This window comes from Carcharhinus amblyrhynchos, chromosome 16 (genome assembly GCF_965287045.1).
Source record: "Carcharhinus amblyrhynchos chromosome 16, sCarAmb.v2.hapA, whole genome shotgun sequence".
Taxonomy (NCBI): Eukaryota; Metazoa; Chordata; class Chondrichthyes; order Carcharhiniformes; family Carcharhinidae; genus Carcharhinus; species Carcharhinus amblyrhynchos.
In genome coordinates, this window is record NC_137339.1 from 40,283,583 (window position 1) to 40,307,089 (window position 23,507).

Consider the following 23,507-nt stretch of genomic DNA (forward strand, 5'->3'; position numbering starts at 1 on the left):
AACTTCTACAGATGCACCATAGAAAGCATTCTTTCTGATTGAATAACAGCTTGGTATGGCTCCTGCTCCACTCAAGACCGCAAGAAACTACAAAAGGTCATTAATGTAGCCCAATCCATCACGCAGACCAGCCTCCCATCTATTGACTGTCTACACTTTCCACTGCCTCAGTAAAGCAGCCAGCATAATTAAGGACCTCACACACCCGGACGTCCTCTCTTCTATCTTCTTTCGTTGGTAAAAAGGTCCAAAAATCTAAGGTCACATACCGACCAACTCAAGAACAGCTTCTTCCCTGCTGCCATCAGACTTTTAAATGGACCATAGAACATAAAACGTAGAACATTACAGCACAGTACAGGCCCTTCAGCCCTCAACGTTGTGCCGAACTATGTCCAATCCCAAGATCAAGCTATCCCACTCTGGATTCTAATTCTGGCATGCTCCATGTGCCTATCCAATAACCACTTGAAAGTTCCTAAAGTGTCCGACTCCACTATCACAGCAGGCAGTCTATTCCACACCCCAACCACTCTCTGAAGAATCTACCTTGGACATCCCTCCTATATCTCCCATCATGAACCTTATAGTTATGCCCCCTAGTAACAGCTACATCCACCTGAGGAAATAGTATCTGCATGTCCACTATATCAATCCCCCTCATCATTTTATAAACCTCTGTTAAGTCGCCTCTCATCCTCCTTCGCTCTAAAGAGAAAAGCCCCAGCTCCCTCAACCTTTCCTCATAAGACCCACCCTCCAAACCAGGCAGCATCCTGGTAAATCTCCTCTGCACTCTCTCCAATGCTTCTACATCCTTCTTATAGTGAGGTGACCAGAACTGAACACAATATTCCAAATGTGGTCTCACCAACGTACGGTGTAGTTGCAGTCCGGTATAGGACCAAACTTGCATTGATCTCTGCACCCTAGCTATGACATTCTGCACTCTCTCGTTTCCTTCTCCAGGCTTTGACTGTATAGTGTGCAAGAAACAATACTTTTCATTGTATGTTAATACATGAGACAGTAATAAATCAACCAAAAAGAAACCTTTAAAAAACCTCATCTTCTACAGAATGCAGCGTGCTCATTTCTATGCAGGTGCCTGCACGATCAAAATGATTCCTCTCCTCAGCATCTGCTGTGCAGTGGTATCAGACTTTGAATAGACAAAAGAGGGCCAACGGTTAGTATGCTGCGGCATGGATAAGAGGCAAAAGGTAAGTGGTATTTCTCTGCATCGCCTAGGCTGGCATCACTGAGTGTGAAGGTTCAGTGTAAAGAAAAGAAGGGAGAGAAGGTATCAACACACTGCTTTGTGTAGCATCTATCTTCTCCATCTCCAATTCTGCATACCACGCCTCTCACTGATCACCTTTTTCTATTGACGTGAGTCAGACAGGATCTCTTTCTGACCTTAAACTTATACTGCTGTGTCTCCAGGTTTCCCTTTAAGTGTCTGTCTGTTAAAGTGGTCATGATGTGGAGATGCCGGCAAACCTGGTGTTGTCAGACTTCTTGCTCTATTAAAGTGGCACAGACTGAGAAGAAAGGATAGCAGTGTGATGATATGCGCCCGCATGATTTACAATGCCAAGGTGCTCAGCAGAACAAGGATTGATGTGGCACTGGAGAGTGGCACTTGCCATCATATGATATGTGTAGTCGCCTGTCCAGAGCACAGTCTAGGAAAGAACTCTGCAAGCAGTGAGTCTGCATGGTGAGCAACCCCATGCCAGACCCGAACTGTAAATAATTAAAACCTACCAGTAAAGGTGTTTCTGATTTTAAAGCCTCAAGATCTCAACAATCAGCGACTGCCACTGTAACATAAAAAACCTGGATTACATAATATGACAAGCAACTGTGCAGATTGTAGCAGCTGTTGAAAGTGCAAGAGCAGAAGGTGGTGCAGAAATTGTACTGTTGTCGCGGTAACGCTTACTTAAAAGATATTGATGCAGTGTCCAAAATTCATGAATGACTGCAGGATATCGATATGATACGTGAGAGGGCAAGAAGGGTAGGGAAAATGTGGTATTGGTGAGGCTGTGCAGTGATGAAGAAGGGTATGGACAGGAGAATTTAACTTAGAAGGATTATTGAGTTCATTTGTTACTTTTCCTACATTGTTACTGGCTACTAGAAACAAGGCTCTTGCTTTTTTTTCTATATTCTGCCAACTGTTTCTAATAGAAAGCAATTAAAAAAAATTAATTGATCCTTACTGAGGAAGAGGAAGTCCTTCCTTCTGTTCACTTACTCTAAGACACCCTGAATATCACAATCAAAGATCCTTTCTCTGCAGTCACCTTGTCAGCAGAATGCAATGCACAAGTTGTAGTAATCACCTCCTCCAAGAAGCATGGGCTTTCCTTTAAATAATGACAATCTGACCAGATTCACTGTCCTGCTGATCCATAAGCTGTCCATTGGTAGTGTTATCAGTGGCAGCACACTTTGAATATCATGATAAGATCCAAGTGTGAAACTGTGCCACCTTGCGCTTGAAAATAGCACAGTCACTTCTGAATGATGGGCTGAAGTCCCACTTCAGAAACAATGGCACAAAATCCAGACACTCACTCCCAGTGTTGCGCTGAGGAATATTGCACTGTTGGAGGTATCATCTCTGCAATAAGACGTTAAACAGCTTTTGTCTGCCTTGCGGGTGGACATAAAACATCACACAGCATATCTGAAAGGACTTTTCCCCAGTTGCTAATCAAATATTTATTCCTTCAATTATTGCTAATAAAAGGGGTGTTTTGGGGATTTTGCTGTGTCAAAATTGGCTGCTGCCTTTCTTACATTGCAATCGTGACTGTATCTCAAAGGCATTTCATTGACTACAAAGCATTTGAAGGCACCTTGAGGTCATGAATGGTGCAAGAAAAATAAAAGACTTTCTTTCAGTGAAATGTTAATGTGTATGGTTCAAAATCTAGTTGATCTACAGGCTGGATATTGCACGGGTCTCCTGTTGGTATAAGTTGTATACAATAATCAACATGCAATAAATTGGCTGATTCTTCTAATCTCAGGCAGAGGAATGCAAATGAGATCAGTAGAAGCAGTAAGGTGGATATTAATAAAACAACTTGGCATTCTTAATGAAATATTGGATGTTAAGTTAGCATATTGTTTTCTCCTGCTGCAGTTAAAAATCTAATTCAGGAATTACGAGCATCAATTAGAATCATGTGTAAGCGGTGGCGCATATTAACTCAACGGTGGTTTCTGAAGTAGTTTTTGTGATTTATGCTGTGGCTCATGTCGACTTTGAATCATACACATTAACATTTTGTGGCAAAATGGTACACCATCATTTTTTATTACTATAGGAGTAATTTTGTATATCTAGTCAGCATCTTCTTTGTGTACTTTTGTAGCTTGTCAACACTTGGCTTGGCCAGTGTTGGGGTGACCTTTATGTGTCACTGGCATGGCAGGAAACCACGAATGAGACTGAAAGATCGAGAAATAGGAATTTAATTGTCTGTTGAAGTCAAAGGTTTTGGCATCTAATGAGAGCCACAGCTGATCGAAGAACGTACATTCAAGCTGAACTTTATTTTCAGATGATTTAGATTTAACAGTGTGTTCAAGCAAAGTTTTGAAGTGTCCAATGAAAATGATGTGGAGGTGCAGGTGTTGGACTGGGATGGACAAGGTGAGAGGTCCCAAGACACCAGGTTATAGTCCAACAGGTTTATCTAAATCACAAGCATTCGGAGTGCTGCTCGTTTATCAGGTGAAGTCAGGAATTCACCTGACGAAGGAGCAGCGGTCCAAAAACTTGTGATTTCAAATAAACCTGTTGTGTGACCTCTCATCAATGAAAACAAAATAGCTGTTTTTCTAATATCTAAGGTAAAATATATTTTTTTTCTCTGAAAAATTATTCTTGAAGCATGGAATAATATTCACACCGATTCACACATTCTGTGCTTTCCAGTGTGAATCTTTAGGTGCAAGGGCAGTAACATTAGCTTCACTGGGATAGTGATTATACATGACCTTTTCATTCCATCTTCAGTGGCACTATTGCACCACTCTCCTGTCTCACTAAAGATATTATTTAAAAAGAAAAATTACCCCAATACGTTTCAAATGCATTATCTCACAATGAAGTATATAAATAGAACACATGACAGTGTGATTTATAACAGCTATCTGGCTTGTGATGAGGATCTCATAACCCTGATGAGCAGTGGAATCTGATGTCACTCAATGCATAATTTGAATTAAGCATCATCAACAAGGCTATGCTGCTTTATGTTTTGAACATCTGATTTAAACTTTGAACTGACTGGGAATTTTAGCTTTAAGCAGATCTGAGCATCACACCTTAGAAAAGGATGTATTGGCCTTGGAGGAATGCAATGTAGTTTTACAAGATTGATATCTGGACTTCAGGGGTTTAATTATGAGGAAAGATACAAATTGGACCTTTTGCTAGAATTTCAAAGGTTAAGGGGTGATCTGATTAAAACCTTCAAGGCACGAACAGGAACTGCCAGGGTAGATATAGATAATCTATTTCCATTGGTTTAAAATTCTAGAACTAGAGGCATAGTCAAAAGTGAGGGCCAGACCGTTCAGAAGAGGAGAAGTTAGAGGGATTAGTGGGTAAATATGTAGGGATACAGGGAAAGGACCTGGGTGGGATTGTGGTCAGTGCAGACTCGATGGGCCAGATGGCCTCTTTCTGCACTGTAGGGTTTCTGTGAAATGTGACATACAAATTACTCAAAAATGCAAGGCCTCTTCCAAGGTGAAGGTGAAAAAACAAACAGATCTCCCTCAGGTGAGTGCATTTCCTGCAATGCAAAGACCCATCAAAACCCGTGACTCTAAAAATGCAAAGTTCCGGATATTATAATAGTGCTGCCACAGGTAGACCAAACCCAACACGTCTTGGAAATAGGTATGGGTTAAGTATTGAAGACCAGGCTGCAGCTGCTGCAGGGAATTGGTAAGAAAGTTTTCAGCAGGGTAAAAAGAATGAAGATTGGGCTTTTTCCTGCTCTCTCTTCTGGAACAAGTGCATTACCTGGTTCAGAAGCCAATGTTACTAGAAATCGACCAGCAAACCAAGATCTCCTAATAATTGCAGCAACCTGAATGTATCCTTGAATCTGGCAAATCAAAATTAGCCACAATATTTAAAAAATTACGCTTCAAAGACCAGCAAAGGATACTTAACCGTATATTTTAATTTTTTTATTGGACTGCAACATCCCTTATTTGTCATACTTTTGTGTATGTGACATCAGATTAATTTTCTTGGTTTAGTAATTCATAGATTTGCTCTTGCTTTAACTCGAGAAAACCTCATTTGATTGCTTCCTTTTGGCTCACTGCCTGAATTGATTTTGAAAGGACCTACCTTATGTTAAGTTGATCTTTCTCTACACCCTAGTTATGACTGTAACACTACATCTTCTCTTTTATTTCTCTATGAATGGTATGCTTTGTCTGTATAGTGCCCAAGAAACGATACTTCTCACTCTATACTGACACATGTGACAATAATAAATCAAATCAAAATCAACTGATGCGATTGAATAGAGAAGGCTGGTTCCTCACCTGGTCTCAACAATCATTTTTTCTTCTTTCTCTGTTCTCCTTAAGCAGAGGTTTGCAAATATGATTAGCTAAACCCTCTACCACCTCTTCATACAGAACAGTATGTTTGTATAAATGGAGGCATAAAGGTTTGCAGCACGGAAATAGGTCCTTTGGCCCAACTTATCCATGCCGCCCAGATTTTACCATTAAGCTAGTCTGAATTGCCCATATTTGGCCCATATCCCTCTATACCAATCTTACCCATGTAACTGTCTGAATGTTTTTTTAAAAGACGAAATTGTACCTGCTGCTACTACTGTCTCTGGCAGCTCATTCCAGACACTCACCTACCCTCTGTGAAAAGATTGCCCCTCTAGACCATTTTGTATCTCTTCCCCCTCACCTTAAACCTATTCCTCCTAGTTTTAGACTCCACTACCTTTGGGAAAAGATATTGACTGTCTACCTTATCTATGCCCCTCATTATTTTATAGACCTCTAAGCCTCCTATGCTCTAGGAAAAAAAATCTATTCAACCTTTCCTTATAACTCAAACCATCAAATACTGGTAGTATCCTAGTAAATCTTTTCTGCACTCTTTCTAGTTTAATAATATCCTTTCTATAATACGGTGACCAGAACTGAACACAGTATGGGCTCTTTCAATATCTTGTACAACTTCAGGTATCCCAACTCCTGTATTCAATATTCTGACTAATGAAAGCAGATGGAGTATAATGTTGGTAAATGTGAGGTCATCCATTTTGGTTAGAATAACAGTAAAATGGACTATTATTTAAATAGCAAAAATTGCAGCACACTGCTGTGCAGGAGGACCTGGGTGTCCTTGTGAATGAATTGCAAAAGATTGTTTTGAATTAAGAAGACATGTGGAATGTTGTCCCTCATTGCTAGAGCGATGGAGTTTAAAAACAGGAAGGTTATATTTCAGCTGTATATGGAGCTGGTGAGGCCACACCTGGACTACTGTGTACAGTTTTAGTCTCCTTACTTGAGAAAGGATGTACTGGCATTGGAGGTGCTACAGAGGAGATTCACTAGGTTGATTTCAGAGTTGAGAAGGCTGGCATTTGAGGAGAGACTGGATAGATTGGGACTATATTCATTGAAATATAGAAAGTGATGGGGGATCTTATAGGAAGATATAACGTTATGAAGGGAATAGAAAAGATAGAAGTAGGAGATTGTTTTCACTGGTGAGTGAAACTAGAAGTAGGGGGCGTAACCTCAAAATAACAGGAAACAGATTTAAGACTGAATTGAGGAGGAACATCTTCACCCAAAGGATTGTGAATCTGTGGAATTCCCTGCCCAGTGAAGCAGTTGAAGCTACCTCATTGAATGTTTTTAAGGCAAAAATAGATAAATTTTGATCAGTACAGGAATTAAGGGTTATGGTGAGCGGGGAGGTAAGTGGAGCTGAGTCCACGTAAACATCAGCCACGATCTTATTGAATAGTTGAGCAGGCTCAGCCTCCTCCTGTTCCTAGTTCTTATGAACAGATCTGAATAATATTCTGTTCTCTATGTCTGCTGTCTTCCTAACATTGCCACCCCCAGTCATAATCTCATCACCACCCATCAGCTTGAGGCTTTTGTCTCTCAGTCCACAGAAATGTGACACAAATTGTTATGGTGTATAAATGTCCAATTTACTCCCAGATACAAGACAGAATAGATGTAATGTGGTTTATTAAGGTACGAGGTATGTAATGGCTCTATTTTCTATTACAATATTTTCCTTTTCAAACTAGCAGAGTTTCCTAAGGCAAGCATTTGATCTCTGCTGTTTGGCTTGCAAATGTAAAACATTTGTTTCCAAATATAAATTGCACAAAAGCCTTTTAAAGTGCTCTTTAGTGTCTCCAGGGTTACATTTCCCCCTTTTCCAGGAATAAAAAAAATGGCTTCTTCGTAACAGTTGTTAATCTGTTCTGTAAAATGTTGATTTTTCAGGTAACAGACCTCAGTAATATAAAGAATGTGACACGGTTACCAAAGGGCACTAAGAGGCATGCTGTTCTCATCATTTTCAGTGATGATACTTCAAAAACATTTGCATGTGAGTCAGGTAGGTGTCATGTACTTCTCAATTAATCTTGAGCTGTTTAAGCTGTGAAATAAATGCTTACATTTTACCATTTGTTTACTGTTTTAACTCCCTATTACAACTTCAAAAATAGTAACAACAAAAAATAGTTGAAATACACTGACCAATGTCCATCGAAGTGGTGTAATTTGTGGGCAGCGTGGTGGCACAGTGGTTAACACTGCTGCCTCACTATGTCAGGAACCTGGGTTCAATTCCCAGCTTGGGTCACTGTCTGTGCAGAGTCTGCACGTTCTCCTGTGTCTGTGTGGGTTTCCTCCCACAGTCTGAAAGACACGCTGGTTAGATGCATTGGCCAGGCTAAATTCTCTCTGTGTACCCGAACAGGTGGTGGAGCATGGCAACTAAGGGATTTGCAGAGCAACTTCATTTGCAATGTTAGTGTAAGCCTACTTATGAGTAATAATTTGTTTTTTACCTTCTCTGCCAACTAGTGGGGGACTGTAACTCTTTTGTAATTCCTGCAAAACGGAATGATTTATAAGCCTAATAAATTCTATCAAAACAGCACAGGATGGTTACAGAAAGAAATATTGTTGAGAATCAACCAGTTTCACCAACAGACTTATTTGAAGGCAAACAGAAAAGCTAGCAGGTAAGAAAGATAAGTAGGCATTTGCTTGCTTCTGATGGTCATTCATCGGTCATCACGTTCTAAGAAGAATGTCAACACACTGGAGAGGGTGCAGAGGAGAGTTACCAGCTGCCTGGGATGGAACATTTAAGTTATGAAGAGAGGTTGGATTGTTTTTGTCAGAGCAGAGAAGACTGAGGAGTGACCTGACTGAGATGTTCAAGATTATGAGGGACATGGAAAAGGGTGGATGGGGAGCAACTGTTCTCCTTATTTGAAGGATCAGTTACAAGGGGACACAAATTAAAAGTGAGGGATGGGAGGTTTAGGGGGGATTTGAGGAGAAACTTTTTTATTCAGAGGGTGGTGACGGTCTGGAATGTGCTGCCTGGGATGGTGGTGGAGGCAGAATGTCTCACACCATTTAAAAAGTACCTGGAAGAGTACTTGGCAAGTCATAACATTCAAGGCTATGGACCAAATGCTGGCAAGTGGGATTAGGTGGGCAAGTCAGGGCATTTCATGCATCGATGCAGACTCGATGGGTCGTAGGACCTCTTCTACACTGTAGTATTCTGTGATTGTGCTTGCGTTCTGGTAGGCAGCGAAACTTTAAAGTATGGAATTAATCTGGAGGTGGGAGTCTAAAATGGACAGTGAAGTGAAGTGCATTTTGTACTCTGCCCAGCTATTGAAAGAGAAAAGAAAATCAGACAGGTCATAAACAAACTGCTATTGCATGTTTTGTGCTACTGCCCATGATACATTTCATCCTCTCCTCTATTTCGTTTCATCATTAAGGATTGTAAAATAGCATCTATTTCAGAGATTTTTGCATATTTAAACTTTCCGATGATCATCGAGATGATGAGAAGAACCTGTGCAGCTGCCACGGCCCCCACATGAATGAAGAACTATTTTGAGGGCAAATATTAACATTCAAAAGGCCTTTTTTAAATATTCATATTAACCTTTTAGATTGTTATGATACAAAGGCCGTGGGAGTCTAACGTTGCCTTCTGAAACCGAGAACAAAATTATGATTGTAAAGCTTTTCGTGACTTTGTTCAGCGCTGGACCTCAGATGCAAACATACTTTTTGAAGTATTAGTTCAGATTTGAAGTCAGTGGTTTAATGTTTTGAGGCTAATGCATGTGAAGTAACATTGTGTTCCTGCTGACAAAGCTGTGCAAAGTATATTCCCAAGATCAATTGCAGTGCTTTAACTCTGTGTATTTTCATAGAGCTTGAGGCTGAGGAATGGTGCAAACTCCTCCGTATGGAGTGTCTGGGAAGCAGAATCAACGATATTACCCTGGGGGAACCTGATTTGCTGACAGCTGGTGTTCAGAGAGAGCAAACAGGTATGCATAACTTGCTAGTGACATCAGCTGTGATATTTATTTGCTGCCCAAAGGCAAATCATCCAATGGAATTTGCCAAAAAAAGCACAAAGATATTGGGTCTATGATCATGGATTTGATCTGGTGTGTGACATACTGGGAGGATCCTTTGGTCTGATATTTCTGCCAAGGGAAATCCTGTGGTACAATACAACCATGTGGGGGGAGAAATCTGAACTTGGCAGGGCAGAGGGGATCAAAGGTAGCATTTTTTAATGATGGATACTGGAATTGAAAGTGGGGAAATGCCCTTGATAAAACTGAGTGAGACTGAGGACATCCCGTATCTAGAAGAGTAAATTATAACTTAAGGGAGTGCTATAAACATTAAATTTAGTGTTTTATTATCGGGTTCTTGTGGGGGAGATTAATGCTGTGCCGCATGGCAAATTTAGTGAAGAGGGCCATTTAATTAGGTGGGTGAGGGACATTTAATCAGGTGGGTGGGTGACAGGTTAGTACTGCACAGGCTTCTTGCCACCCCTCCAAATAAAGTCCATTGCAGGAAGTCCCCATGCCAATTGAGATCCTTAAATTGATCATTTAAGGCCCCAGGCCACTACTGCTGGTATTCACCTGTCAGGCAGTGGCGTACTCATCCAACAGGGAGCCCAAAAGCAATCCCTACTGTATTTGTTTCTGGACTTCCAAGGAGGGGGAAGGAGGAAAAATCCCTTGTGTTGATCAAGTGAGAGGGAAGTCCTGCTAAAAGTCACCACCTGCCCATTCTGACAACCTCCTTTGTCCATCTCTTGTTACCCCTTGAGCCTCTCCCATCATCAATCTCGCCTAGGCCTCATGTCGATGTAGTACCAGCCGCAACCACAACGTCCTGATTAGTGCCACTGAGCAATGAAAAGGAGCTGGCCTTTGACTGGCAGGTAGATCTTCGTGGATGGAGTCTTTGCCCCTCAATCTTCTGTCCTTAGTACAGGCCTTCCTGGAAAGAGGTGACAGAGGACCCCCACCAACTTGCCAGTCCAGGGAATATGGGATGGGGACAGGAGAGGCGAGATACCCATTTCCCCCATTAAATGTTGCCCTGGAATCCTGCCTGTCTATCTGTCTCCCTCTCTTTCTCAACCATCTCACTTTCAAAGATGTTAGTAAGTATCAACAAATTACATGATAATCCTGATATTTGCTAGCTTTATTCATTTTCATAATCAAATTGATCTCATTGAAAATAATTCCAATTATAAAATTTAATATCCATCTTCCCTTTCAGCTTCATACACTTGAGATTTAAAAAGTTAAAAGTAGAAGTCAAAATGTGTAGTTAGTGTACTGCCCTGAATTTAGTTTTATTCCACAGACACAATTGAGTATGGAAACGTGGTATCTCTTTTGAAAAATAACCAGTTAATTTTACTCAAATATGGCTTTTGAAAATGTCTCTCCAGTCTCTAAGTGAATGAAAAATGTTTTTTAAATGTGATCCAGTTTAAAGTTGAGCATAGATTGAAACATTTTAAAATCACAAGAGGGGACCGATTGGGCAGGTTATTAAAGCTCAAGGTAAGTAAGTCTTCTTGCTCTGACAACTTTCACCCCAGGCTCAAATGTTTTCTATGCTTTTGAGGGCATTTCTCAGCATTCACTGAACTTGGGCCAAATCCCAATAGAATGGAAAATATCACCTGTGGCTTCCACTTTCATAGAACTGAGTGAGAAATGAGCAATCAATTTATAAACCAGGGAGACTTATCTAAACTGTTGGGAAAGTGTTTGAAAATATTAAGAGGGATAAACCTAGCACCTGGAGGAGTAAGAACTAAGCCAAGACTGTCAGTTTGGTTTTAGGAATAGGAAGTCACTCTTGATTAATTTACAGGGTTTCTTTTTGGAGATGTCAGGCACTTATTAGTCTACAATATAAGGCCTAAGAATATGGAATAGGAAATGTATTAAAATAGGTTGGCAAATGTTTGATTAGTGGACAATAATGAGTAGTTGTCCCTGGTTTGATATCTGGTTGACAGTCAAATATCAGTGGAATGTCACAAGTTTCAGTGATGAATTAAAGAGGGAATTGTATCCAAATTTGAAACTGATACTAAGTAGCAAGTGATGACTGTCAATATCCACAAATTCGAAAGGACTTTTAGAAGTGGACTGTAACTTTGATGTAGAAATGACAAGCATTGTTGCATGGGAAGAATATAAGGTTACGAGATTTGGCAGAGAGAAGATTGATGTTGATTAGGCACTAAATGGGAATGCACTTGAGGTATTAAAGCAAGAGACAGATGTTGGGGGCGGGAGGGGGCGGTTGGAGTGGAATTAGTGAAGAGGTCTCCCAAAACCATCAACTTCCAAGTTGTTAAAAAAGTTGGGACAGAAACAAAGGATCTAGCATGTAAATTGGAGATGGCATGCAAACAGAAGTTGGCTCTGGTGAGCCCGCATCTGAAGTGTCATGTGCAGTTTTCAACTCCCAATATCGAAAAGAAGTGTGATTATTGGAGTGACTCAAGGAAGCACTACATGGTTGAAAGAAATAATCTCCAAGGAAGGACTGACGATCTTGCATCTTTTCTCCCTTGAAATTGGATTTGAGAGATGTATTTAAATCCATGGAAAATTTGGACAAATTGGATTTGATACGTTTTTCTGCTTTATGTAGAATTAAAATGTCAGAGGTCATATTTGCAAAGCAAAAGGCAACAAAATAATATAGAATATGTTGAAGGGACATTTTTACTAAAAAGGTATTGTTAGAACCAGGTGCAGAGGGGTTGAATGGACCCAAGTTAATAATAATAAAAATATACTCTGACTTCTGTACGTAAATGTACAAACACATCCTAAGTTAAATGCAAATACACGTTACAGAGTAGGTGAGGAGAAATTTGCCAAATTATCATTCCTAAGAAATAAAAATAGTTCATTGTTCGTAGGTTGAGTCTCCACTGGCAAAAGACAGAATTCTATTATGTTGATCCTTCTGACTGAAAATGTAGACACTGGAGTCCATTGTTCTGGAGACATGGCTGTGGAGTTGAGTGTTTCTCTTCAAAATCTCTGTCTACTGTCAAGCAGAGGCAAAATCAAATTGATAGTCGGGTCCACAGCATGTAAGTTGTGTGGAGAAAGAGACATAAGAGCTCCATTTATTTCAACTCCTTGTCTTAATATGCTGAGAAACCCATGTGCTTAATAGAATGCAAAAGTCCTGGGCTGGTCACGTGATCTCTCTCCAACTATTATTAATTCCAATAGAATTGTATATTACAAATATACAAAATGGGGTTGCATGGTGGCACAGTGGTTAGCACTGCTGCCTCTCAGTGCCAGGGACCTGGGTTCAATTCCCAGCTTAGGTCACTGTCTGTATGGGGTCTGTATGTTCTCCCCATGTTTGCACGCTCCGGTTTCCTCCCACTGTCCAAAAGATGTGCTGGTTAGATGGATTGGCCATGCTGAACAGGTGCCAGAGTGTGCGACTAGGGGATTTTCACAGAAACTTCATTGTAGTGTTAATGTAAGCCTACTTGTGACATTAATAAATAAACAAAATAATATAACTCGATTAGATTATCTCTTAAAAGTCAAGATATTTTGCCAAAACAATTAACATTTGAATGTTTTGTCTTCAGCTATTGAATATTATAGGTGATTTCCACAGTTTTCTGTTCACTGAGCTAGGAAAGGAGGTCTCTCTCAGTCTGCATGGTGGGTCATTGTGTTTGGGTTTTTCAGACTTGCTGCTGCCCCTGCTGAAGTTTGGACTATATAGTCATATAAATTAGTGCTGGTCATCCTGATGTAGGTTGAAATCCCTTCAATTTGTTTTAAAAAACTGTCTTTTTAGATGCCCAGTTCTTGTTTCAAGCTGATGAATTAAAAATCAATGTTTGATGTATGCATGTTTTGACAAGACCTCCCCCACCGTGCAGAATGAGAACATTTCTGTGGAAGGTGGTAAATAATAAATAGCCATACACACATATCGATTTGCAAATACTCACATCTTAACCTTATACCTTAGAGTTATATTCTGCTTAAGTTTCATAATTAGGTAGTTCTATGCTGAATTAAACTGTGGATAATGCATTAGCACTCTCATTGTTTGTTCTTTTAGGTGATAAAGTCGCAAAACACAGACTCCATCAAATTAGCCTTGCATTCTGATGTGTTTGTGTTCTTTTGGGATCTGATTTAGGGAATGCATTGTTTCAAAACCTGGTGCCTTTCCCAGTCCTTTTATTTGCTGATTTAAACCCCAATTAGGTATCACCTAGGGGGTATGGGTGTTCACTAACGTTTGGTGGTACTGTTACTACTAACAGTATATGGCTTCTGGTGAGCTGTGGGGTAATGATGACCTAGGATTGTCTCTGCAGTTGAAGGAGTTAATGTTCAGAAGCTGCTGGAGAGAGCTGCTTGTACAATGCGAACTTTTCTGAGTGCTTGGGTGTACTGCTGTTTACCTTTTAACCCTTTATGGCCACTTCCACACCCAGTGGTCTGAATGGTTTTGTTTGGGGCACATTGACAAATTTTATTTCAAACATAATAGTGAGTTGTTACCTGTTTGCAAATTTCTGTAATCTAGTACCTCACTTTCAGTGGGGTGGAAAACAGGCTGCTGTGTTTTTATGAATTTTGAAATTCAGATTTGCCCACTTGATTCACCAATAGTTAATTCCAGACAGGTTTCACTGCTGTGTCCCTTGTTGTTTCCACTACTGGTGTTTATTTTAGGGTGTGCTACCTTCTCATTCTCTTTTGCCTTAGGAATACGTCTTCCCCATGTCCTCTGGGACATTACTGCTCTCAGATGGCTGTCAGCTTCTGCTGTAGCTCTTCAACTAGGTGAGGTGCCTCCCTCACTTTCTGTTTGTTGGCTTGGGAACTTCCATAGTCCATATTTAAATCTGGAAAGAAGGTTTCTGCAAGCCATACTTTGGGATGATAGTGAATGGCCAAGCTTTGTTTTAAATTCAAACAAGGCAGTTTGATTCTGGTTGGTCAAGGCATTGCCTTGGAGAATGAGCTGGAGAATGGCTGTCAGCTATTTTATTCAGTTGAAACAGGGCAATGCATGTACATGTTCTTTCTGCAAACAATTCTGAGTGTGGTGAGAATTACACTGACAACCAATTTAAAGTAATCAGTTGGACTTGCACAGTTGGGTGGCATAGTTATGATTGTTAGAAGCTGCATATATTATGCACAATGCCCTGCCCTTTGCTTGGCAAGTATCAATAATCAATTATCTAGTGTATTCTCCATGGCAATGCCTCTACCAGACTGCACTTGTCAACCTGTCAACACTCTCTTCTCATGAAATCTAAATTGTTGTTACCTTCACATTCTTGCACATATCCTGTTGAGTTCAAGATGCAAAACTTCAATGTGTTTTTTTCTCAGCAGTAATCTGGAATATTCTTTTAGAATATAAGCCATTTTAGGATTGGGTCCATATTTATAATCAGTTTAAATCCGTAAGTTCAGACAGTGCATGAACTTTCAGTGTTGGCACTTTGCTGCCAATTCTGTATTATGCTGTTTGAATTTCTTAAGTAGGAACAAATAAAGATATTTAGTATGGCATCCTTTCAAATAGAATAGAACTCTCACAAAAAGGCAGATGCCACTCCTGTCTATAAATTGTTTGGTTTGCTTTTTCAGAGAGGTTCAATGTATATTTAATGCCATCTCCTAATCTGGATGTACATGGGGAATGCACTTTGCAGATAACGTTTGAAAACATCTGTCTTTGGGACATCCACAATCCCAGACTAAAACTGGTCTCGTGGCCTCTCAGTGCACTCAGACGATATGGGCGGGACCCAACATGGTTCACGTTTGAAGCTGGAAGGTAAGAGGCCATTTTTGTTCATTGTTTTTCTCCTCATTCCTTTGAATGAAGATATTCTTTTGCTTGAGTTTTGTTGATTAGTTGTTAAAATAAAAACTCCTCTTTAAAGAGGTAATTTATATACTATGTCACAAATTGTGCTCAGTTCATTTTAAAGATCATAAAATAAAGACGATTAAATATTTTAGAACATATAAAATCAATATGAATGTTATAATCAGCTGAAGTAGTGTGAAGAGTATACAAATTAGGAGCAAAAATAGGCCATTCAGCCCCTCCAGTCTGCTCCAGCATTCAATAATGGGGTAGCACAGTGGTTAGCACTGCTGCCTCACAGCACCATGGACCCAGGTTCAATTCCGGCCTCAGGTCACTGTCTGTGTGTGAAGTTTGCACTCTCTCCCCGTGTCTGTGTGGGTTTCCTCCGGGTGCTCCCACAGTCCAAAGATGTGCGGGTTAGGTTGATTGACCATGCCAAATTGGCCCGAGTTTCAGGGGGATTAGCAGGGTAAATGTGTGGGGTTTCGGGAATAGGATGTGGGTGGGATGTGGTCTGTACAGACTTGATGGGCTAAATGGCTTCCTTCTGTACTGTAGGGATTCTGTGAATATCAGGGCTGATCTGACTTTAATGTCAACTCCACATTCCTGCCTACCCCATTAACCTCTCATGCCCTTCTTATTAAGAACCTATCTACTCCTACCTTTAAAAGTCATCAAAGACTTGGCTTATACCATCTTCTGAAGAAGGGAGTTCCAAAGGCTCGTGACCTTCTGAGAGAAGAACATTTCTCATCTGTAAATTGTCACTCCAGGTTATTGAGATTGTCATTGATTTTCCTTATATAAATGTTAATTTCTAACAGAAACACTGTTATTTTAGTTTAAAGTTCAACTGAGAATCTATTATGAAGCACTTCATCAGTGTTTTTCAATTTACTGTAATTGGTATCAATGTATGATTGCTACCAACATAAGAAAGTGAAAAATAAGAATGAGGCCATATGCTCCAGCATTTAATCAGATTATGGCTGACTTACTTTACTCTACTTTCCTGTGAAATTCCCTTGGAGTCTAAAAATCTATCAATTTCAGCATTAGTCAATGGCTGAACATCCACAGAGAAGTCCAAAGATGCCCAATTTTCAGAATGAAGAAATTTCTCCCCATCCCAGCCCTAGATAGCAGACCCACTTTCCTGACAATTTTAGTGAATTTTGTAATTTGTAATGTAAGATAGGTGGAATATCTGTTTTTACTCTGTATTGTCATCACTGTGAACCTCAACTTTAACCTTAGCGTAAATGGGATCACTTGGGGTGAATGGGAGCAAAGGTTATGGGGAAAAAGCAGGTTTAGGCTTTTGAGTTGGACAATCAGCAGTGATAGTGATGAATGGCAGAGAAGGCTCGAAGGGCCAAATGGTCTCCTCCTCCTATCTTCTATGCTTCTTTGTTAACCTTATGATTTGTTTTCAGTCCTCGTGCTAACCTCTCTTAAGGCGTGTGTGAGCTGATAATCAAAAGTGCCAAATCTATGTCAAATTCAAGTAAAATTTTGTTCGCAAGGCTTGGTACATTCCAGCAAGCTCTATTGGATTGGGGCAGGCTTACGACTTGAAGCTCAGACTATCTGACCCTTACTGTCTGAGTTGTCAGGTCAGATTGGAGTCGATTTTCAAACTGGTACTGACAGGCACTTATGTTTGGTCCAGTCTATCTCAATTTATATTATGCAGTTCAATTGCAAGCAGCCGTAACTTTGAAATAAATCCAGTTACAACTATGGTGTAATCACTTCAGACAGAGAGGGCATTCAACGCAGGTTACATGGAACAGAGTAACTACAGTAATTATTGATAATTGCATGATGCATACTTTCTAGCGGTTGTTTCACAAGTCTACAAGTCACCTGAAATCAGTGTGTGACTTTAGCATTTCTGCAGCGAAGAGTAAAATTATTTTTTTTGTGACAAAGAAGCCAGAAGGGAATTGTAATTTAAAAAAAATCAGTGAGTTGTTGTGATCTCTAACAGACAGTTTAAAAGGATGGCAGAAGAAGACTTGGGTGGTAATTTTCAAAATTGCAACGTTACAGGGAAAAATGAAAGGAGTGAGAATAATCAGATTACTCCTTCAAAATGTTAGCACGGGCACGATGGGTTGTTTGGTCACCATCTGTGCTGTAATAATTCTAAGATGTCTATGTGCTTTGATGCTTAGAATTCTCTATTACTGCATGCGCTGATTGACTACTTTAACGTCACGGTATGTGAGAGCATTTTCACTGAGGCAATCTGTGCTTTCTAACCATGCAAAGAAAGAAACAAAAGCCAAATGGGCATTTAGCTGGCATTAGCTCTTTGTTGTGCTTCATATTAATTCAGGCACATCTGCAAGCTTAAGATCATGTTTCAAAGCTCACACCTATCTGCATCTTCAAAATAAAAATGAAGCGCAAAATCTAAATGTTACTCTGGGATTAGTTTTGTTTTGACATTTCACTGCCATAAAAAAATGTGATCTTTTAACTTTTGACCTTGTGTGTTCAAAATTTACCTTGACATTGAAAGAAAATATTCTCCTGTTTCCTTCTCCATCTCCACTCGGTGCTTGAAGATTGAGACAATTGGAACTGCAGTTATGGCAAATAGAATAATTTGTAACAAACATAAAAATGTACTTCAATTGTATCCTTGCTAGTAGAATGATCACTTTTCTTCTGAAAGATGCCCGTGAGCCTCTGAAAAATGTAAAAAAAAAAGCTGAAACCAGGCAAATGTCTTGGGAGATTATTGTTTCATTCAGCGTACAGTGGGTAATTTTATTGCCAAAATGTTCTAATTTACTCACCTGCCATTTGATATGTTTATTTTCTGAATGGTATCTTTCGCCATGCCAGGGGGCATCCTGGTATGAATTATAAGGTGTTCAATATGAAAGAAGCTATGGCTATTCAGACAGGTTGTGCTTTGTAACTTTTGAGAATTGTCCCAAGCATAATTTGGCAATTAAAATGTTGTTCTGTTCATTTCAGAATGTCATCATCACCTTTGCAATGTTTGCACCAATCTAGGTGATAAATTGGTCGTTGCTCAACAACGTTAGGTGCATTGGCCATGCTAAATTCTCCTTCAGGATACCCGACCAGGCGCCAGAATGTAGCGACTAAGGGACTTTCACACTATTTTCATTATAGTGTGTTAATTGGGAGCAGAACGGTGGCACAGTGGTTAGCACTGCTGCCTCACAGCACCAGGAACTTGGGTAATTCCAGCCTCTGGTCACTGTCTGTGGCACCTTTTCCCCGTGACTGCATGGGTTTCCTTTGGGTGCTCTGGTTTTCCTTCTCAGTTCAAAGATATGCAGATTAGGTGGAATGGCCATACTAAATTGCCCCTCAGTGTCAGGGAGCCTGGCAGGGGTAAATACATGGGGCTTGGGGATAGGGCCTGGGTGGCATTGTTGTTGGTGCAGGCTCAATAAATGGCCTGTTTTTGCACTGCAGGGATTCAGTGAATTCAGTGACATAATATCAATCTGCAACCAGTTTCTCACATACACACACCTAGTATTGTGGAAATTGAATGAAAATAAAGTGAATCAATCCAACGTTGTCATTTCTACAATGCAAAAGTGCTCAACATATATTGCATGTTAAAATCTGTGATAAAAGTTACTGCCAACTTAATTTAGCTACACCTTTAATGTCATGGGTTTTGTTGTATTCACAATGGATCCACAAACACTGGATTTGAAACAGAAAGCATGTCATTTGAAAGAATTTTGACCAAACTTTATTAATAGCTTCAGAGGCTCCAAGTGGAACAGCTCTTAGAAAAAATTGAATAAAAATAGATGCAAATTTACCCCATGGGGCAAGATTTTGCCTGTGGTCTTCTGAACCTGCCATCAGATTCAAATGGGAGTTGATAAGCTCACATAGTCGAGGGAACTGTCACTCGCTGATAATTTTCCCTGAACTGGCCAAATAGCCAGGGAGCAGACGCTCAATTCATAGAATCCCTACAGTACAAAAAGAGGCCATTCAGCCCATCATGCCAGCAGCAACAACAGTCCCACCCAGACTCTATCCCAGCAACCCATATCCCTGACACTAAGGGGCAATTTAGCAAGCATAATCCACCTAATCTGCAGATCTTTGGACTGAGAGGAAACAGAAGCACTTGGAGGAAACCTTCACGGGGAGAAAGTGCAAAGCCCAACACAGACAGTCATTCAAGGCTGGATTTGAATCCAGGCTTCTGACACCGTGAAGTAGCAGTGCAAACCACTGTGCCGCTGTGAACAGATGACAAATTGTATTCCCTCCTCAGTAAAGTTTGATTAATATTTGAATATTGAACATGTATTTTCCTCGTATTTCACGTCTATGGAAAACCTTAATGTTCACATTTATTTGAAAGATTTTGGTGCCTTTCAGATGGTCACTTTCGGAGAACTATTTGTTACAGCAATTCTCAGAAATTAATGTGTATCTTGTGGCCAGGAAACTTTAAAATGGCTTCTTGCAACACGGCCTTCCTGTCATTTGTCATGTGGACAAATGGAGTGCCCCAGGGATCAGTGCTGGGGCCTCAGCTATTTACCATTTATATAGATGATCTGGAGGAGGGAACCGAGTGTATGGTGTCGAAATTTGCTAATGACACCAAGATTGGTGGAATGGCAAATTGTGCGGAGGGTGTGGAAAGTCTGCAGAAGGATCTAGATAGGCTGGGCAAATGGGCCAGGAACTGGCAAATGGAATTTAATGTTAGCAAGTGTGAAGTTGTCCACTTTGGTAGGAATAATGGTAGGAAGGACTACTACTTACATGGTGAAAAACTGCAGCATGCTACGGTGCAGAGGGACCTTGGGGTCCTTGTGCGTGAGTCGCAAAAACCCAGCCTTCAGGTGCAGCAGGTGGTCAGGAAGGCGAATGGGATGCTGGCCTTCATAGCGAGGGGGATTGAATATAAAAGTAGGGAGATCTTGCTGCAACTGTACAGGGTACTGGTGAGGCCGCAGCTGGAGTACTGTGTGCAGTTTTGGTCGCCGCACTTAGGCAAGGATATTTTGGCCTTGGAGGGAGTGCAGAGGAGGTTCACTAGGCTGATACCGGAGTTGAGGGGGTTGAACTATGAGGAGAGGCTGAATAAACTAGGCTTGTACTCGTTAGAGTTTAGAAGGATGAGGGGAGATCTCATTGAGACATACAAGATGATGAATGGGATGGATAGGATAGAGGTGGAGAGGCTCTTCCCGCTCAGAAAGGACAGTAGGACTAGGGGGCACAGCCTCAAGATGGGGGGGGGGCAGTTTAGAACGGAGTTGAGGAGGAACTTCTTCACTCAAAGGGTGGTGAATCTCTGGAATTCTCTGCCCGTTGAAGTGGTGGAGGCTGCCTCGCTAAATATATTTAAGACACGGGTAGATAGGTTTTTGACAGGCAAGGGGATTAAGGGTTATGGGGAGAAGGCGGGAAAGTGGAACTGAGCCACTTCAGATCAGCCATGATCTTACTGAATGGCGGGGCAGGCTCGAAGGGCTAGATGGCCTACTCCTGCTCCTATTTCTTATGTTCTTATGTTCTTAAATACTAAAACCAGTTTTATTTAGATATTCATCAGTTATTTGGTGTATTTTTATTGTCTCAATTTGTCAATGAGTAAAGAAAAGTAACAGATGAGGGAACATCGTAACAGGAAGATAGAAGTAACCACTTCTAAGGGGTTGTGATAATGCTGTTACAAAAGCTAAATGTGTATCTGAGATCAAAGCTGCGTGATTACAAGAAAATCCAAAAACACTGCATCTTGGATGTATTTACAGTAAGAAGTCTCACCACACCAGGTTAAAGTCCAACAGGTTTATTTGGTAGCAAACACCACTAGCTTTCGGGGCTTTTCGGGGTTGATGAAGGGGAAAAGCCCCAAAAGCTAGTGGTGTTTGCTATCAAATAAACCCGTTGGACTTTAACCTGGTGTTGTGAGATTTCTTACTGTGTTTATCCCAGTCCAACGCCGGCATCTCCACATCTTGGATGTATTATCAGAATGATTGAAATTTCAGTGAAATACCTGACACTTGAGATAACACGACTTGAAAGTACTGCAACATTAGCAGCATATATTATGTAAATGAGATTGGTAACTTCATGGCAATCAGGTATAGTACCACAGAAAAGCAAAGAAAACTTTGGCCAAGTTTTAGCCATCATGACGAGGCTATCCATCATGGCAGAAATGACCAAAAATTGGGAGTTCTGCCCTTGAACATAGCACTTCCCATTTTTACAGGGACTGTATTGGAGGTGGGCTGAGTTTCACGTGCGTGTTTTACAAAGGCACTAGCCACTTAAATCATTGAATCATTAAGCGGCTTCACTAAAGTAAGATTTTGGTAAGCTGAGTGTGTGAAACATGACAAATGCAGATTAAATCAGAGAAGGACATGTTTGGATAACCAGGCCTTCCCTTTTGAGAGATAAGGTTCCCCTATGGATCTGGTCCCAGGGAAGGAAAGGTACCCTTTGGGGTCAGCCAGGTGCCCTTAAGCGAGGTCAGGTGCTGTTTTGAAGTGTTAAAAGTAAGAAACAAATTGCATTCAATAGGTGCACAAATACATCAGGCTATTTGAAAATGTCAACAGGGGATCTGTCTAAATCAACTATCAAAGCTATCAGAAGCATCTGTCAAAGGAAACTGACAAGTTTAAGGCTTTTAAATGTCCAGCCCTTTAAATCTTTAAAGAAAGTTTCTAGAATGTTTAAAAACATGATTTAACTATCTACCAAAATAAACCTGAGGACTTCTATTACTGGGTTACTGCTGCATGACTGATTTCACAGTTATCTGTTATCGTGGTAGGGTGCCTGCCATTTCACAATTTGTTTATTTGACACTTAAACATTGCTATAGATTCCTTGATGTGGGATATGAATTCCAATGCTCATTGTTATATGGAACAATGTTTTGTTGTTATAAAAGTTTATTTAGGTGAAAGAATGCAAATATCGTTACTATTTTTGTGAGTTAGTTTAAATAATGAAGCCTTCAAGACATTGAGAACTTCATAGGACTTTATCTTACCTCAGCAAATAGAACCATAGAACGTTACAGCACAGAAACAGGCCTTTTGGCCCTTCTTGGCTGTGCCGAATCATTTTTCTGCCTAGTCCCACTGACCTGCACCTGGACCATATCCCTCCACACCCCTCTCATCCACATACTTGTCCAAGTTTTAATTAAATTTTAGAAGTGAGCCCACATTTACCACTTCATCTGGCAGCTCATTCCACACTCCCACCACCCTCTTTGTAAAGAAGCCCCCCCAGTATTCCCTTTAAACTTTTCCCCCTTCACCCTTAACCCATGTCCTCTTGTTTTTTCCTCCCCTAGCCTCAGTGGAAAAAGCCTGCTTGCATTCACACTATCTATACCCATCATAATTTTATACACCTTTATCAAATCTCCCCTAATTCTTCTACGCCCCAGGGAATAAAGTCCTAATCTATTCAATCTCTCTCTGTAACTCAGTTTCTCAAGTCCCGGCAACATCCTTGTAAACTTTCTCTGCACTCTTTCAACCTCATTAATATCCTTCCTGTAATTAGGTGACCAAAACTGCACACAATACTCTAAATTCGGCCTCACCAATGTCTTACACAACCTCACCATAACATTCCAACCCTTATACTCAATACTTTGGTTTCTAAAGGCCAATGTTCCAAAAGCACTCTTTACGACCCTATCTACCTGTGACATCACTTTTAGGGAATTATGTATCTCTATTCCCAGATCCGTCCGTTCTACTGCACTCTTCAGTGACCTACCATTATTTACCTTGTATGTCCTGAGATCTGCCCATGGATAGGTACTAGGTGAGTTGGCACGATGGGTGTAAAGGAAAACGGTAGTAGATAGGGTCATGGCTTTGCACAGAGGGTAGGAAGGGTGATGATGATTAGGTACAGGGGCATGATTTGGAATA

General features: G+C 40.5%; 1 protein-coding gene across 2 annotated transcripts in view; it reads left to right on the forward strand.

Annotated features, from left to right (window-relative positions):
* Positions 1-23,507, forward strand: part of LOC145353675 (docking protein 5-like) — a 370,165-nt gene that overhangs the window by 234,603 nt on the left and 112,055 nt on the right. For both annotated transcript variants that reach the window (XR_013888759.1, XM_080204448.1), the window contains exons 3-5: positions 7,555-7,669; positions 9,528-9,647; positions 15,324-15,513. Coding sequence is in view for 1 of the 2 variants with exons in the window: in XM_080204448.1 (XP_080060574.1) it covers positions 7,555-7,669; positions 9,528-9,647; positions 15,324-15,513 (425 nt within the window). In the remaining variant the exon portion in view is untranslated. The remainder of the gene's footprint in view (positions 1-7,554; positions 7,670-9,527; positions 9,648-15,323; positions 15,514-23,507) is intronic.